The following is a 15,477-nucleotide window of genomic DNA, read 5'->3' as shown; positions in this document are numbered from 1 at the left end:
TCTGGAAAAATCGAGTTGTAAGTTTCCATCTCTCTCTCTCTCTCTCTCATCATCTCAATTTCCGGCATAGTTTTATAATATAACTTAATTTCTATAGAACTATACCGAATAAGACATACTTTACATAGAAATGATGCCTTATGCCATAACTTTAGGCTGAATAGACATAATTTTCTATGAAATCTTGACTTGCGAATTTTATTTTTATACTCCCTTGAGATTCAAACCCAGAATTTCACGATATTTTCTGCTACTTAAATTGCCGAAGGGCAAATTTTACATAAATGACTACACTTTGGGGGTTTAAAATTTGCCATAGCTACAGCTTTCAATATTTACACCGCGTAAAATTACGCTTTTTCCGCCGTATTCAAAAAATGGCCTAATCCGTATTCATGAATACGGAATAAAAAAAATTCAAATTTTTTTTTTTTTTATTCAAGTCATATGTATTCAACTCACCGTATTCATGTCAAATGTATTCATCTATAACTACTTTTGCATTGTATTCACTTTATTGTATTTAAAAATCATTCGTATTCAAACAACATAAATACAAAAAATATTGTATTCAACTTGTTGCATACAATTTTTTTTAGTGAAGGCCACCATGGAGTAATACACTAAACATTGAATACATAAAAACATAGATACACTAAAAATTAACAAAAACACTCAAAAAAACTGAATACAAAACAATAAAATGAATACAATCTAAAAAATTAACCAAAAAATTCAAAAATAATGAATACAAATGCTCTGATCTCGACGATTGAGAAAAAGGGGAGAGAGAGAGATCTCGAGTTGTTAATTTATCTCCACCTTGCTTTTCGTTTTCAGATACAGTTGGTTCGACCATTGCTTACAATTAGTAACTCTACTTTGGTGTTGAAGAGCTTTCTTTCGTGTAAAGGACGAGAAAGTGACTCCATTGAAGTGGTATAAAGAAAGATGAAAGAACCGGGTTGCTAAGGAGAGAGAGTTAAGGGAGAAGAGAGAGGTTGAGGTAAAAGAATGATACATGGGAAGAAAAATATATTAAAAGGCATTAGTTACATTATGTAATTGATATACAAAATTTAGTTTTGAGATGTAATTAAAATAAAGTGTAGCTACTAAATGTAAATAACTTCTAATGTTTGCCACACTATGTAGATTTCCCATATTAAAGACCCTCCCCGAAATAGGGTATTTGTGCGAATGGCCCTGTAAAACGTGGTTGTTTGTCCATTTAGCCCTATTGAGATTCAAGCATTGGGCCTCGTGATTTAAAGCTGCAAGCCTACAATATCTCATTTAGCCCCTTTGCTTGACCGTCAACGTATCCTCATTGAATACCACACCTAATTGGGGCAATTTGCAGGATTGGCCTTCGGTGGGGATGGTCTTTAATTCCCTCCGTCTCATAATAAGTGTTAGTTTAGCAAAAAATATGCATATTAAGAAATCAATAATATAATATAAAGTTTATCAAATTATTCTTATATAATAAAAACAAATTACTTTTTTCTTTTGATTAGAACATACACAAGTAGTAAACTTTTTGACATTGAGAATCCAATAATACCAAGTTTCTATGTGGCTTCTCCAATTATCATTTAGATGTTACTTTAACTTGTCACTTTTTGTCTGAGGATAGAATTGAAAAAAACTAGCCAATTTGTGTCTTGATTTCCTAAGGTGACACATATTATGGGATATTTTTTTTTTTGCTAAGGTGACACTTATTATGAGACGGAGGGAGTAATCTTTAATTTTTTCCCTTCTTAAAAATTCTTTAATTTCAGGTTAGTCAAAAATTTTAAAAAAAAATTGCAAGGCAGAGTCGCAAGAGTTTTGGGCAAAATTCTGTCTTGCGAATCCAAACCTCTGCCTTACGAAATTCCTTTTTTTTTTTTTACTGAGCTGAAATTTAAATCCAGAACCTCGAGATATTAAGCGAAGGTAAAAAATTAAAGACCACCAATTTGAGGGACAAAAATTTAAAACCAGGACGACAATCCGCGCAAAAAAATGATTTGAAATTCCGCTCAGCCTTCTCTCACCCGACAAGTTAAAAAAACACTTCCCCTGTTCCCCATATAAGTTTCCATCTCTCTCCCCCTCTGGAAAATCGGAGTTGTAAGTTTCTCTCTCTCTCTCTCTCTGTCGTTATCTCAATTTCCAAATCGATTCGGAGTTAGTTAAATCAAGTACGTGCCATTCAATTGCACACTGCATCTCAGTTCTGCATGAAGAAACTTGTTCCAAGTGCTTAAATCCGATAAGTAATTCAGTATCAGCAAATTTCAATAAGAATCCACCAATTATTTTGCATCTCATAAGTTCTAGGATTATCGATTTGCTGATTGCATTGTAGACCGCTTTTGTTTTGTTTATTGAAGAAGAATTATGGATAGAAATTGGTAAATCGTTGAATTAATTGTCTAATTAAGCTAATTCACGACTCACGAGCATCGACAGCATAACTACTATTTTAATAATGATGAGAGGCATGCTATATGGATTTAAGTGATTCTCGTATTCTCTAGAAGCTTGACCTATATCAATTACTTAACCAAGGAATTTACTGTTCTTTTTCTTCATTTGTGCGATTCTGGTCATGAGTATTCTGCTGTTTAGGTGATCAATAATCCAAGCTTTAACTAAAGTTTGTGATGAATTTCTCATCATTTCTATATCGGCATCATTCATTGCTTGTTCTGACTAGTACTTCCGATCCATGCTTGTTCTGATTAGAAAGTGCTAGTGTTATCTATTTTAGTATGATTTGTTTGTTTTTGAGACACATTCTATACATGTGCATTTCAGCTACTAAGCATTGTGTGGGAATTGTCCCTAATATGGCGTCACTTTGCTTTCATATTCGTTTTTTGTTTTCGAAGTCTCTTATGCGTCGAATATTGTCTAGTTTTTGCTAGTACAGATCCACAATGGAACTAGTAGTTGCTGGTGTCACAAATAAGCGCCCGAAACTTTCTGTATGTCACCAATCTTTTAAAGCATTTTGACATCATATTTTTCCTGATAGAAGTTTATATTGCTGTTAGGTGGAGGATAACGAAACCACACAGACTGATAGTGAAATTGCGAAGGCTGTAGAAGAGGAAACTGCAGTTGCCACATTGGCATCTGAACAGGTGAAGCTGGAGATTGCTAATATTCATGAAAAGATCGAGCGTTTCACTAACCTGGTATGATTTAGATTCTTAATTTATTATAACTCGACAAATAACTACGATACTGACATAAGAAAGGAAGAAGAGACAGTTGAGCAAAATCAAGCAAATAATGGACTTGATGTTGTGAATAACAGTGGTTGTTGTTTAAGTTTTGCGATTATGCATGTGTGTATTGGTTGACACAATTCTTATTGACATCCTGCGAAGGTCTCTGAACTGCTGGAATCAGGGAAGTCTATGCTGAAGGACCTGAGTAATGAGTTTGAAGAACGAATAATTCTGTAAGTGTTGAAGTGGAATATTAATTGGAGTACTTAATTAGGACAAGGTTGGCTACACATGCTGAAGCATATTTGTTTGCAGATTACACAAGGAACAGATGGAAAAGTGGCAAGAAGAGATTAAGGAACTGCGCTTGCTCGATATTTCAAATGAGGAGGCTGATGCTCTTCTGCGAGATGCTAAATATCTACTTCAGAATGTCCGCGATGAATCCTGAGCTATTTGCACTATGCTAAAACTTCTCAAGAGGTAGCAGTCACAGTAGCTTGGTAATTGACTTTTCTGCATTTCTAGTATTTTTGTCACCTAGCTTGGTACTTCTGTTCTCACAAAAAGAAAAAAAGACAGCCTCACATTCCCAAAAAGAGGAGCAAACTAATAGCTTTTGTAGAACTGCTTTACATTTTATTGCTAACTGGTGTAAAGCTGCTTAGTATTTCCCCCCACAAACTTAATACTACTCCCTAGTTTTCTGACTGAGAAGATGTCTATAATAGATATCACAAATTGGGTACGATGCTTTTGGTGCAAGAAATCTACTGAATTTCTTAATGCTCTTCATCTGTTATTTTGCGCTCTAATCTATTGTTCCTTTAGCTATGTCTGATGTGAGCCTGCTTCATAAGATCTTCATAGGAAGCTGGTAGTCTTCTTAATTTTTCATTCATCTATTACTTTAATCGCCTTATGTGATTTTATATGATCCAAGGCACTAAGCAGCTCTCTCACAGATACACATATAAGTGATTTTCTCTATGCTCTCAGGTAGAAAGAAGAGTGGGGTTATAAGTGCCTTTTATCTGTTTGAGATTCAAGATCTGTGATTTCATCTTCTTAAAATCATGTGAAAACAAATGAATCTTATGCCACGGAGGCCTGACATCGGTAGAAAAACAGAGAAAAAACTGTAAGCAGAAAATAGAGATGGATATTATTCTCTGATTCCAGTGAGCATATAAAATTGTCAGTTCCAATTCTCATAGCATTTGCTTTTGATCTTCTCAATAAGTTGTGAAACATGGATAAGACTGATCTAATCATCCAGTCAAAATTACACAAACACGAGAAGAAAAAGGATTAAACAAGGATGTCAAGGAAGCAATTGAAGTAAAAGAGGAAAACTGAGATAAACTCTTCTAAGAGGATCATAACCATCTAATATTCTGTAGCAGGGTCATATTTACATAGAAATAAAACTTAAAGCCCTCCCAAATGGTAGAGCAAGAGAGATGATAGAACCTATGTGATCAATATCGGCCTCTAGAAAACGAAAAAAACTAATTTTGAGTCAATACTTCTAAGAGTCGCCGACAGAGATAGGTTGGCTGGAGATTAATCCAAGGCGTGATCTAGAGTGTTGTCTGGTCATGATGACCTCCCTTGCTAGAACTGGCCAGTCTATTACGTTTCTCTCAGACTCTTCCTGCTTAATCTTCTTGACTTGGCTATGCATAATATGATGATGATGAGGATCACCTTCTTGGTTATGTTCAAAGAATCCGTCTTCTTTCTTTGCCATGTTGCTGTTCTTCTCCATATGAACTCGCAAAAAAAAGAGTCTTCGGTCTTTCTCTTAACGAAATCACTGAAATGGTCGCCTATTAATATAGATTTGGTGAGTTTGGCACCCAAACACAACCCCACAGGAGTTTTTTTTCCCTCTCATTTTTACCTTTTATGGTTGGAAGTTTGGTCGTGATTCATGAGGTGTAAGGAGGGAAGTGAATCAGAAAATTGGGAACTTATTTGCCTGATTGGATAGATACAGAGTTTGATACTTGAGAACTTAGACAACTGTTATAAGACCATATCCATATGCATGAATTTCTGACCGAAAAAATCAAGTAATTTCAACCCTACGCGTTAGGTAATGCTACACGTGAAATATTAAAGCATTAATATCACAAGGAAGGTATGATTAGATTTCATACAATTTCAACTTCTAGATGCACACTCAAATGTGTGTTTTTAATGCTTTCTTTTTATTGAAGAACTGCTGAGAAAGACTTCTTATGACTCTTTCCCTTTCAGACAATAGAACACATTAACCTCCATCTTTAAGTCAAAGATACATGCACTAAGTTAATAACCTGGGTTTTATGTTCCCGGTACATGAATAATGATATGATAATGGATCTAATTTAAATAACCTAAAAAACACATATATTGTAATTACTAATTTTTTTTTTTGTCATATCATTAACTCACCGTTATTATTCACGATTACATGTAATTATTTTTAATGTAACTTGACATTTTAAGATTTAGTATGTGTCTCATATATAAAATTAAATCCTATAATCAATTTATGCTAAGTGATACACGAATAATATGGAAATTAAAAGCTAACTTCGTAATAGGTTAATTGGTTTTGTAGTCCTTACAAATTTATTTTTAGTTCTATGTCCTTTAATAAGAGATCTTTATTTCTACACATAAGTGATTTGAAAATAACACAAGATTATAAGCGGCTATAGGAGACCATTATATTTCTTAGTAATTAATAATCGGTATTCTCTTTTATTTGATGAAGGGCATCCTAATTTCTAGTCTTTTGGATTTAATGGTGCTCTCATTTCTTCCCTTTCTCATCTGTAATTAAGATGCATGTACGGTTTACTTCAGGTGTGAACGTGGAAAAGATCTTAAAAGGTCAAAATAACAAAAAAGTAAGAACGTTTTACATTGATTAATACTTATGATAAGGTATACGTGTATTTTTGGCTGGTGACATGGCTGTAGATGGATTGAGAAGTTTATGCGGTTGGGTATTTGCTGGGGCGTGTGGGCAAGTCCTTTTCAATTTGCTTGAAGCTTCTATAACTCTTGACGATAGCGTGTGAATGCAGACGATAGTTGATTTTTTCAGTTTTCTCATTTTTTAAACTTTGTTTAACCAAATAAATAACTTCTAGAGTGGACCAAAGTAGAAAGCCCAAAATCCTAAATTCCATTAGCATGTGTACCAACACAGAAGCCCAAAATTCTAAGACGGCGCAGCTCTTCTAGGCTAATTCGCCAAAAGACAAAAATAGGACGAACGATTGTAAATTTGTAGTTACTTGGGCTTTTACTAGTCTTTTGTTCTAGAAACTAGAAAAACAAAGGGAAAACACACCATAATTGGGGCGGATGATTTAACAATGGGCTATTTGTTGACTTAGGTCCTCTAAAATAATGTGGGCCGAGAAATGGCGAGGTCAATATCTAATTGATTGAGTGCACTTTCCTTTCTCTTGCTCCATTTCGAAAATATAGAGTTATCAACATTTTCCAGAAAGTGTGACACATTCACATCTAAAAAGTCAAAAGAAATTCGAGGTGCACTTTTTCAAAAGAAAAATTCGATTGGAAATTAAAGCAGTGGTTAACATCATCAATAATTCCATGTGATAGCATTTATTATTGATCTTAACGAATCCAAAGCTGAGTATTGATTCGTTATTGTATTGATACCACACAAACGGGAGAAAAAAAGATACATCACGTGCCAACTGCCAAGCTGATGAAAATATCCAAAAAACTTTACCTCTTCACTTCTTTGAGTACACATGTTTTGCTAAGGATTAGTACAGATACATGACAAGTTGCTTGTGACTTAGAGCCCGTTTGGATTATATTACATAAGTTGGAGCTTGTTTTGTTGCTTTCTAGAAAATGTTTGGGTAAATTAAAGTCATTTGTCTTAAATATATGTATAAAAAAAATTTTATGTAGAAAAAAAAAAAAAACTACCCCAACTTATTTTTTCAAATTTTTTTTTCTAAAAAAATTTATGTAAATAAGCCAATCCAAACGGGCTCTAAATAGGTCCACAATAAACACCCTTTTAAGCTTTGTCATAAGTGGGGGGTCCTGTCCTGTCAATTCAGCATCATGTTCTTGTTTGTTATGAAAGAGGTGGAATCCTTCTATTTGTATTAGGAAATTCGTTAGTTTACGTAGTAATATATATTGTCTATAAATTATTTTCACACCATTAGATCGTATTTATCTATTGTAGCAAGTAACTTATTTCATTTTCAAGATTTCAAATTTCACATTTTTAGAAAGCTTATATATAGATATCATTTTGATGACCTGATGATGTAAAAAATTATTTACATTGATCAGGAATATAACTTAAACTCATTTATGAATATATCATTGCGAACCTAGTAGCTAAAATTATGACTTTGACAATAAGTAGGCGTTTGGACATGCGATTTCTCTTTGATTTTATCTCATGAGATGAAATCCCAAATCATCAAAAAGCGATTTGATTTGAAATCACATTTCAAAAAATATAAATGTAAAATTTGAGTGTACGTTTATATTTTGTAAAAAAGACATAATTGGTAGATATATTTACCAATCATGTTTACCAACCATAAGTTGGTAGATATATTGTTCGTATTTCACTTTTATGATTATATTAAAGAAGTAGTTACATTACTATTCATGTTAAATTTTTCTTTTTATTGAACTAAAATTTGATCAATTGTTGTTGTATTTTTTAGAAAGGCCTTCTAGTAGCGTATTAATTTTATTATGAACTATGATTTACTTATTTGGTAAAATTGTATACGAATTGGGAAAATTTTGATGATTTTGCGACTTGTGCTTTTATGTTTATAAAAAAAAAAGCAACTTAAGAACTAAATCAGATTAAATACGATTTCATCTCTTAGGATTTAAATCATGTCCAAACGACTCTTAAGTTCAGAACTTATAAACTTCAAATCTTGACTCCGCCTTTGATTATACAGTCAAAATTGTCTTCTATCTCCAACTTGCAATACGTTATTGCGTGTTTTTAGTCACGGTCTTCCTCACGCTTTGCATGCAATGGACCAATCCTCTGTGTGTGCCAAACGTGCACTTTTATCTTCGCTGCGACTTTCATCACTGTGTACGTACACAAGCTTATTAACAAGGTTAATTTTCACTTAAAACCATTCGAGGATGATATTTGACCCTATGTAATGTAAAGAATTGAAGGTACTGCTTCAAACTGCACACTTGGAAGGTTCTCCTATTCCAAAATTAAATGGCAATAGGGCCAAAAGGTTTCCCTTTTCTAAGTAATTGCTATAGTTTATTTTGGAGTCCACATGTAAGGGATTATTAATGTTTCGAGGTAAAAATAAACTACAACAAAGAAATCAGTAAAAGCCACACGAGATGAAAATTTCTCCGCATTCAAGAGTGTAGGGCGGCCATTGATGAAGCTGAAATAAAGAACATTGGAGACCCGGGTTTGAATTCAATCAAGGGGAAAGCACTAGGTGGTTTCTCCCATAGGACTCAATCGAGGTAGATAGGATTACTCGATATATGTATTTGTAGGATGATACATGTACATTATAAAATAGCCGAGATGTGCATAAAGTGGCCAATACATTACTTTTATAAAATATATATAAAAAATAGAATTAAAGGGGACATAATTATTTCGCTTAGCTAAATCAAAATGATAGATTTGCATTAATATCAATGTTTATACTATGTATATCTAGTACAAGACCCGGTTTCCGAAATAAAATTCCGTCAAGTTGACGCAACATTTTAACTTTAATTTGATATTGAACTCTAGATATTATTAATATTGACAAAATTTGTAGAGGAGTATAAATAATATTTTATACGAATAAGTTCTGGAGTAATTGAGAATATATGTAAAAGTAGACACTATTAGGATAAAAGTATTAGCGAAAACTTCTCTTGAATTAGGTAAGGCGCCGTACCAAGAAATCCATGCACTTTTATCTACCGCATAAATTTTACTTATTTTAAAAAGTGCTTTTTTATTTGAAAAAAATACTTTTTGGAAAGTATCGGTTTATCTAACTCATCAATTTAAAAAGAGTTTACCAATATTAGAGCAACACTTATGCTTAACCAAGGTCTCAAAAGTGTTTATGGGAAGAAGCTGGTTTTTTCATGCTTCCAACAAATAGTTTTCACAACTACTCAAAAACACATTCTTTCCTAAATGTTTAGTCCAAACACTTCACAGCTCTCTAAAATAAGAATTTTTGGTTTCTCAAAAACTTGACCAAACAAGCTAAAATTCTAATCGACAAAACATAAGAAAGACGTTGAGTATATAAGAAGGGCTAGTGACACATTTGGCCACTCGATAAAAAATAATTACATCCGCTAGTCAATAATTACATAGTGAGAATTTATAATCCCCTTCCCCAATTCACTTTGTTGGTGAGGGCTCAATTCTTCACCTTGTAATCCTTTTCTCCATTTTCTTTTCCCCTACCCCCTATGCAATATATATATATTTTAAAGAAATGGGCTGGTCTTTAACTTTTGTCTTTTAGCAATTGAACTTATGCTAGCAGGGCATAAGTTTTCAAGCACGCGGCGCATAACTTATGAAATATGATGATATAAGATAAATTCATTCCCGCAAAAAAAGTGATTTGTCTTTTGAGGGACAAAAAAGTAAATACTAACACAAAATAGGGCCAAAAGTGCAAATGGCATCACATTCACTCGACGTGCTGGGTTCGGATATTATCCAACTAGATTTTTGGAAGGAAGCATCCTGGTTCGAGCCATAACCGTGTTTAAGCCGAGATCCATGGTGTTGAAGCCAGCACATTACTATTTCTAGTCACAGATACCGAGTACGGTTCAAGTCGAGCGATTAGACCCTTCTCTTTAAAGTGTTCTAATCCTTACGAAAGCGACTCGTAACGCGTCATAATTACATTAATAATATGGGTCCCACCTATTTGATAGTCTTCATCCAACAACAACCCTTTATTACGGATAACTGAATTTTTGGTCCCTAGATTACAGGTATATTTTGATTTTTGTTCTTATGATATCTGACAAAACATATTTAATCTTCAGTTAATTGGGATGGGTGTTTTTAGTCCTTTTATGTAAGAATTATGTTGTATTTGAACTATTTTATAACTATATTGCCGTTACATATGGAGTAACAATATAAGCTTAGCATAACATATGGATAATTAAGTGGTGGAACGACTAATAATTATGGTAAAGTTGTGAATATTCACAAACAAAGGAATCAAAAACGCATATTTCAATTAATTAAAGGTTAAATATGCTTTGTCATATATCACAAGGATCAAAATTTCCCTCTATCCCAATTTATGTACCAATCGACCGAAAGACAAAATTTAAGAAAAGAAAATGTAGACTATCAAATTTGTTCAAAAAAATCTTAGTTATCTGAAAGACTGTAAATCATCTCATAAAGTTAAATTATTTCTAAATATAAAAAGTTAACACTCTTTTTGTGACACTCTAGAAAAGAAAATCTGCCACATAAATTGAGACAGATGGAGTATTTATCAATAATTGAAGGACCAAAAGTGCTATTAACCCATTTTATTATTTTTTAATATTACTAATAAATAGATAAACACGGCCTTCTCAGAAAATTACAAAACATAAAATAATGATTGACCCACGCTCAATTTGCTCACTTTTCTCCAATTGGCCCCTCCTTAGGAAAATTCTATAAATCACTATCTTCTTGTTGCCTATTAAAAGGAGTGGACACACAGAGTTTTAGCATAGCTTCCCATTTTGTTATCCACACACATCATACAAATCAGAAAAATACTAAAATCTGTCTCTTCCTCTTTGATAACATCTCACAAATAGTTGATCTTTCCCTGTTTTATCGAATATATACAGATTAATTCCAACTTAGTTTCTTTTTCTCTTTCCATAACGGCCCTAATTTGCAGTTCTATAGTTATATATTTGTTTATCTTCCATTCCCTTCTTGTTTTTTGTAAAGTTCTTTTGATATGGCAATGACAAAGACCTTATCTATGATCTCAAGAACTGGAAGAGACTTACAGAGATACAATGATGGATGTCGTCAAGTTGTTGGGTGCGTATTCTTTTTGGGTTATTCTTATGATTTTATCTCTTAATAGGCATTTTCTTGGTTGGATTTCAAGAAAGTTGAAAACTTTTTATGTGGGGGTTGTGTTTAATTTTGAAATCAGTTTCTTGGTATGTTTAGATTTTCTTTGATCAAGAAATTGATCTGACTTTTCTGTTCATTTTATCAATATTGCAGATGCATTCCGTACAGATATAGAAAAACCAACAAATCATCTACAGTTCAAGGGACTCAAATTGATGATTTGGAATTTCTATTGATCAGCTCACAGAAAAGCCCAAGATGGATGTTCCCTAAGGTATAAATTTGAATCAATTTGTCTGTTCTTTTTGGCTCCCTATTTGGAGTAATGGGTAATATTCTTAATCATTCTTTGATAATCATTCTTTGATTTTGACATTCTTTGTTTTGTTAATGAAATTACAGGGTGGTTGGGAAAGTGATGAGGCATTAGAAGATGCAGCTTTAAGAGAGACTTTTGAGGAATCTGGTGTAATTGGTGATGTTGAGGTTCAAGAATTTTTAGGTACTTGGAGTTTTAAGAGTAAAAGCCAAGGCACATTTCATGAGGGACACATGTTTCCTTTGCTTGTCACAGACGAACTTGATGATTGGCCTGAGAAAACTGTCCGAAAACGTCTATGGGTAAGTTCCAAACTCTACCTATCTGAGCTACCATGATCTCAAGTTAATTAAATCGTATAATTTCTTAGTAGGATAATGTATCCTGATTTTAAATTTGATTCAATCTTGCAGTTGAAATTTAGTGAAGCAAGGGAAGTATGTTTTCATTCCTGGATGAAGGAAGCATTAGATGTCTTTGCTTCTAAGCTCACAAAGAGAAATAATGACGACGAACCTCAGACATGCCCTTTCGATGAATTCAATTCTAACACAATGTTTTATGAAGAACCAAGAATCAGCATTGAAGCTAATGATCATTTGACCTGTGAGGAGGATCTAATTAGCCTTGTAGCTAAGCCTTCTTTAGGTAAGCTACTGTTCAATGAAGATTCGAGATCAAAGCCGTTGTTGTTTAGTAATGTAGCCAACTCAATGTTCAGTGAAGAAGCAACAATGAATACCAAAGCCCAGAAGATGTTCAATGATGAAGTGGGAAATAGCCATGTAGCTCCCATGTTTGGTGAAGGTAAAAGAATAAGCATTGCTGCTTCCAGCTAGCAAACAAATGAAGGAAGAAACCTCAAGACTTCTAAGAACCGATCGAGGGTGAGGAACCAGGGACGACGCCTATCCAGAAGAACTCTCGATGAGGTGGCAGCCAAGAATCAGCATAATGTAAGGGAGAAAGACAGAACCTTGAAACGCTGTCAACAGAAATTTTGATTACTTGGCATTAATGCCCCCAATCTGCAAAGAAAGGAGAATCATATATGGACCAGAGAAAAGAACCCTCCAATCCCTGCCTGATAGAATTCTCATATTGTCACTTTATCCAGATAAGAAATTTGAGTTAGCAACTAATTTCAAACACCAGTTATAGGTTATGTTTGATAGAAAGATCTTTCAGGATAGAGAGATTTAGAGGTTAATTGCAAAAGTTTCTAACTTCATTCTTTAATTCATTCATTCTTTGTTAGCTTTTATTCTTACTTTGTCGAAAGAATGTACATAAGCAATTGTTTGATTCTGTATAAAGAACACCAAAATTGAACCCAAAAAAAATTGTCTCTTTCATTTGGAACTATAAATTCATCTCTAATTTGTCGGCATAACCCCGTTCATTCAATAATTGAACTATATAATAATGGATTTGAAGTTCTTGACTAGTCTAAGTTCTGGAAAAATTTATTACTGTTGGCATGGATAGGTGAAGAACTTGATTTTTTGACTTCTTCTACCAACCATATATTAGTTTTATTTTAAACTCTAGAAAGAGACTAGTTCAACATATTATTGCCGACATGATAGAAAATAATGAAGCCGATTGCAGTTGACTGAATGATAACATATAAGGTAGTTGCCTTGAAAGAGAGAAACATGTTGCATGGTTTAGCATTATTTTGTTGGAAGTATCCATAGGTCGTGGAGTGTTTTTGAGAATCATATGATTTTATTTAACGATGTTACGACATGTTTGTTGGAAGTTCACGAGGAAGACATACCCATCATGCACCAAAAATCTCTTAAAAAACTAGTAACTCAAGATATGGTTGATGAAGTACTAAATATAAAAATGAGAAATAGCGGTTCCCGCATTTCACTTAATCTGCCTCTCACCTGAATTGTAGTGATTTTGTTGATATCTGAGTAGTTTATCTTGCCCAATTTTGAAAATGTATTTGCCAGGTGCAAAGCTAAATTTAATGTTAATCGGCCCAGAATAAGTATACATTTTAGTTTTCCCTGCATGTATTCATAATTTGAAGCCAAAGTAATTGGTTCAGTTGAATACATTGAACTCGCCTTATATTCCCTTTTGCGAAATCGGGCCACCATTTGCCCACTGGCAAAACAACCCTGGGTTGGCTTGGTCATATGCACCCCCTTTTAGTTTTCCCACGTATTCATTCAAGAAATATATATCAAATACGACTTTAACCCACGATAACCATTCTCTTTATATTTTTTAATTAATGGATTGAACCCATAGCAATACATTGAATACACCCCACCGTGGAAGAAGATGATATCAACGACCCGTTCATTTATTAATTCAGCCTATTTTAACCCTTTTAAATTCAGTTTAATCTGTCCAATTTGACACCCCAAATCTACGCTTCATTATGACAAGTTGCAGGAGCTTAATAATACGAATTGGTGAAGTTCTATTCAATTTTCTCTGCATTTTGCGGTGTGATTGTGATGAACTTTTCTTATTAATTCGATCGAAGCCATTTAAAAGACCTCCTTTATTTTTGTAAATTCACACACTTGGACAAAAAGATTTGATTTTATAGCCCTCGTTACCACAATACTCTAACAAAAGTAAAAACGCCTGAATGTTTAGGGGGTTTGGTTACAAGAATTAGGGGTTATCACAGTATACATTTGGGATTAAATTTGTTCAGTGTTTAGTGTGGGGTATCAGCTAAAAGTCTAAAACCATGATATAATTTAGTGCAAATAGGTTAAAAAAAAGGGAAAATGACATAATAATACCTATTTAAGACCCTATATTACAAAACATAGCGATTTTAACAAAACCTTAATTACAAAAACATTCAGTTAAAAAACCCAATCCTCAATTTGACACCCCCTTTTTTTCCAAATCGGATCCCAGTCCCCACCCTTCGTCCTTTTCCTATTATGACAAGTTGCACAGAGCCCCACCCTTAATAATACGAATTGGTGAAAGGATCTATTCAAATTTGACAAAATCTGCATTTTGCGTATGTGATTGTGATGAACTTTTTAAACTTATTAATTCGGATCGAAGCCATTTAAAAGACCTCCTTTATTTTTGTAAATTCACACACTTGGACAAAAAGATTTGATTTTATAGCCCTTTTCAAGTGTTATTTTCGTTATACTTTTCACAAAAGATCAATACTCTAACAAAAGTAAAAACGCCTGAATGTTTAGGGGTTTACACAAAGTTACAAGAAATTAGGGGTTATCACGCTATACACAAAAATACAAAATTTTCGAGGATTAAATTTGTTCAGTGTTTAGTGTATATTTTATAAAGTCTAAAACCATGAAATATATCTTAGTGCACGTATATATATGTTAAAAAAAACCCTAAACTATCATCGTTTTGCGAGTTCCATATCTGAACTATTGAATGTTCATAATACCCCTAAACTACCACGAACTCATACTAAAATACCCTCTGAAGCACACATGGAATTCCTTTTATCCACACCAACCCCCCTGCCCCCCTTCCCCACAACCCAACTCATTTTGCTAGATGGACACATTTTAAAGACTTTTTTTTTTATCTCCACGCGCCTCAGCAGGTTATGCCAAACATTTTACCACATATTCAATCGGGGGTTTTAATCTAAAGGAAGTTATAAATTAGGTAATGAAAACACTCGATAGTTTAGTATTAAACTTATAAAATGGCGATAGTTTAGATGGTTTTTAACATATTCACTCTAAAATTTATATTAAAATCTTGGGATTATCAATCTCATAGAAAAGTGGATTAATTGGGATAAC

The 15,477-nt window shown here is 33.5% G+C and overlaps 2 protein-coding genes across 2 annotated transcripts; both read left to right on the top strand.

The window, feature by feature from the left end:
* Positions 1 to 2,933: 2,933 nt before the first annotated feature.
* LOC132055200 (uncharacterized) lies at positions 2,934 to 3,978 on the top strand. The gene is made up of 4 exons (XM_059446908.1): positions 2,934 to 2,981; positions 3,051 to 3,194; positions 3,390 to 3,463; positions 3,546 to 3,978. Exons 1-4 carry the CDS (start codon positions 2,934 to 2,936, stop codon positions 3,679 to 3,681), a joined length of 402 nt encoding a protein of 133 aa, XP_059302891.1. The 3' UTR covers positions 3,682 to 3,978.
* A 7,010-nt stretch (positions 3,979 to 10,988) lies between these two features.
* On the top strand, positions 10,989 to 12,937 carry LOC132055576 (nudix hydrolase 18, mitochondrial-like). Its single transcript, XM_059447467.1, has 4 exons — positions 10,989 to 11,334; positions 11,527 to 11,647; positions 11,776 to 11,994; positions 12,106 to 12,937. Exons 1-4 carry the CDS (start codon positions 11,249 to 11,251, stop codon positions 12,529 to 12,531), a joined length of 852 nt encoding a protein of 283 aa, XP_059303450.1. The 5' UTR covers positions 10,989 to 11,248; the 3' UTR covers positions 12,532 to 12,937.
* The last annotated feature ends 2,540 nt before the right edge of the window (positions 12,938 to 15,477 follow it).

The sequence above is a fragment of the Lycium ferocissimum genome, chromosome 5, assembly GCF_029784015.1.
Source record: "Lycium ferocissimum isolate CSIRO_LF1 chromosome 5, AGI_CSIRO_Lferr_CH_V1, whole genome shotgun sequence".
Taxonomy (NCBI): Eukaryota; Viridiplantae; Streptophyta; class Magnoliopsida; order Solanales; family Solanaceae; genus Lycium; species Lycium ferocissimum.
The sequence above is the reverse complement of the archived record's forward strand: the minus strand, read 5'-3'. Positions and strand labels throughout refer to the sequence as shown.

Excerpts from the sequence above, each read along its gene's own strand:
- LOC132055200 (XM_059446908.1), top strand. The coding sequence starts at position 2,934 with ATGGAACTAGTAGTTGCTGGTGTCACAAATAAGCGCCCGAAACTTTCT. Across the intron at positions 2,982-3,050 it reads ATAAGCGCCCGAAACTTTCT|GTGGAGGATAACGAAACCAC; the intron begins GTATGTCACCAA and ends TATTGCTGTTAG. Across the intron at positions 3,195-3,389 it reads TCGAGCGTTTCACTAACCTG|GTCTCTGAACTGCTGGAATC; the intron begins GTATGATTTAGA and ends CATCCTGCGAAG.
- LOC132055576 (XM_059447467.1), top strand. The coding sequence starts at position 11,249 with ATGGCAATGACAAAGACCTTATCTATGATCTCAAGAACTGGAAGAGAC. Across the intron at positions 11,335-11,526 it reads GGATGTCGTCAAGTTGTTGG|ATGCATTCCGTACAGATATA; the intron begins GTGCGTATTCTT and ends TCAATATTGCAG. Across the intron at positions 11,995-12,105 it reads CTGTCCGAAAACGTCTATGG|TTGAAATTTAGTGAAGCAAG; the intron begins GTAAGTTCCAAA and ends TCAATCTTGCAG.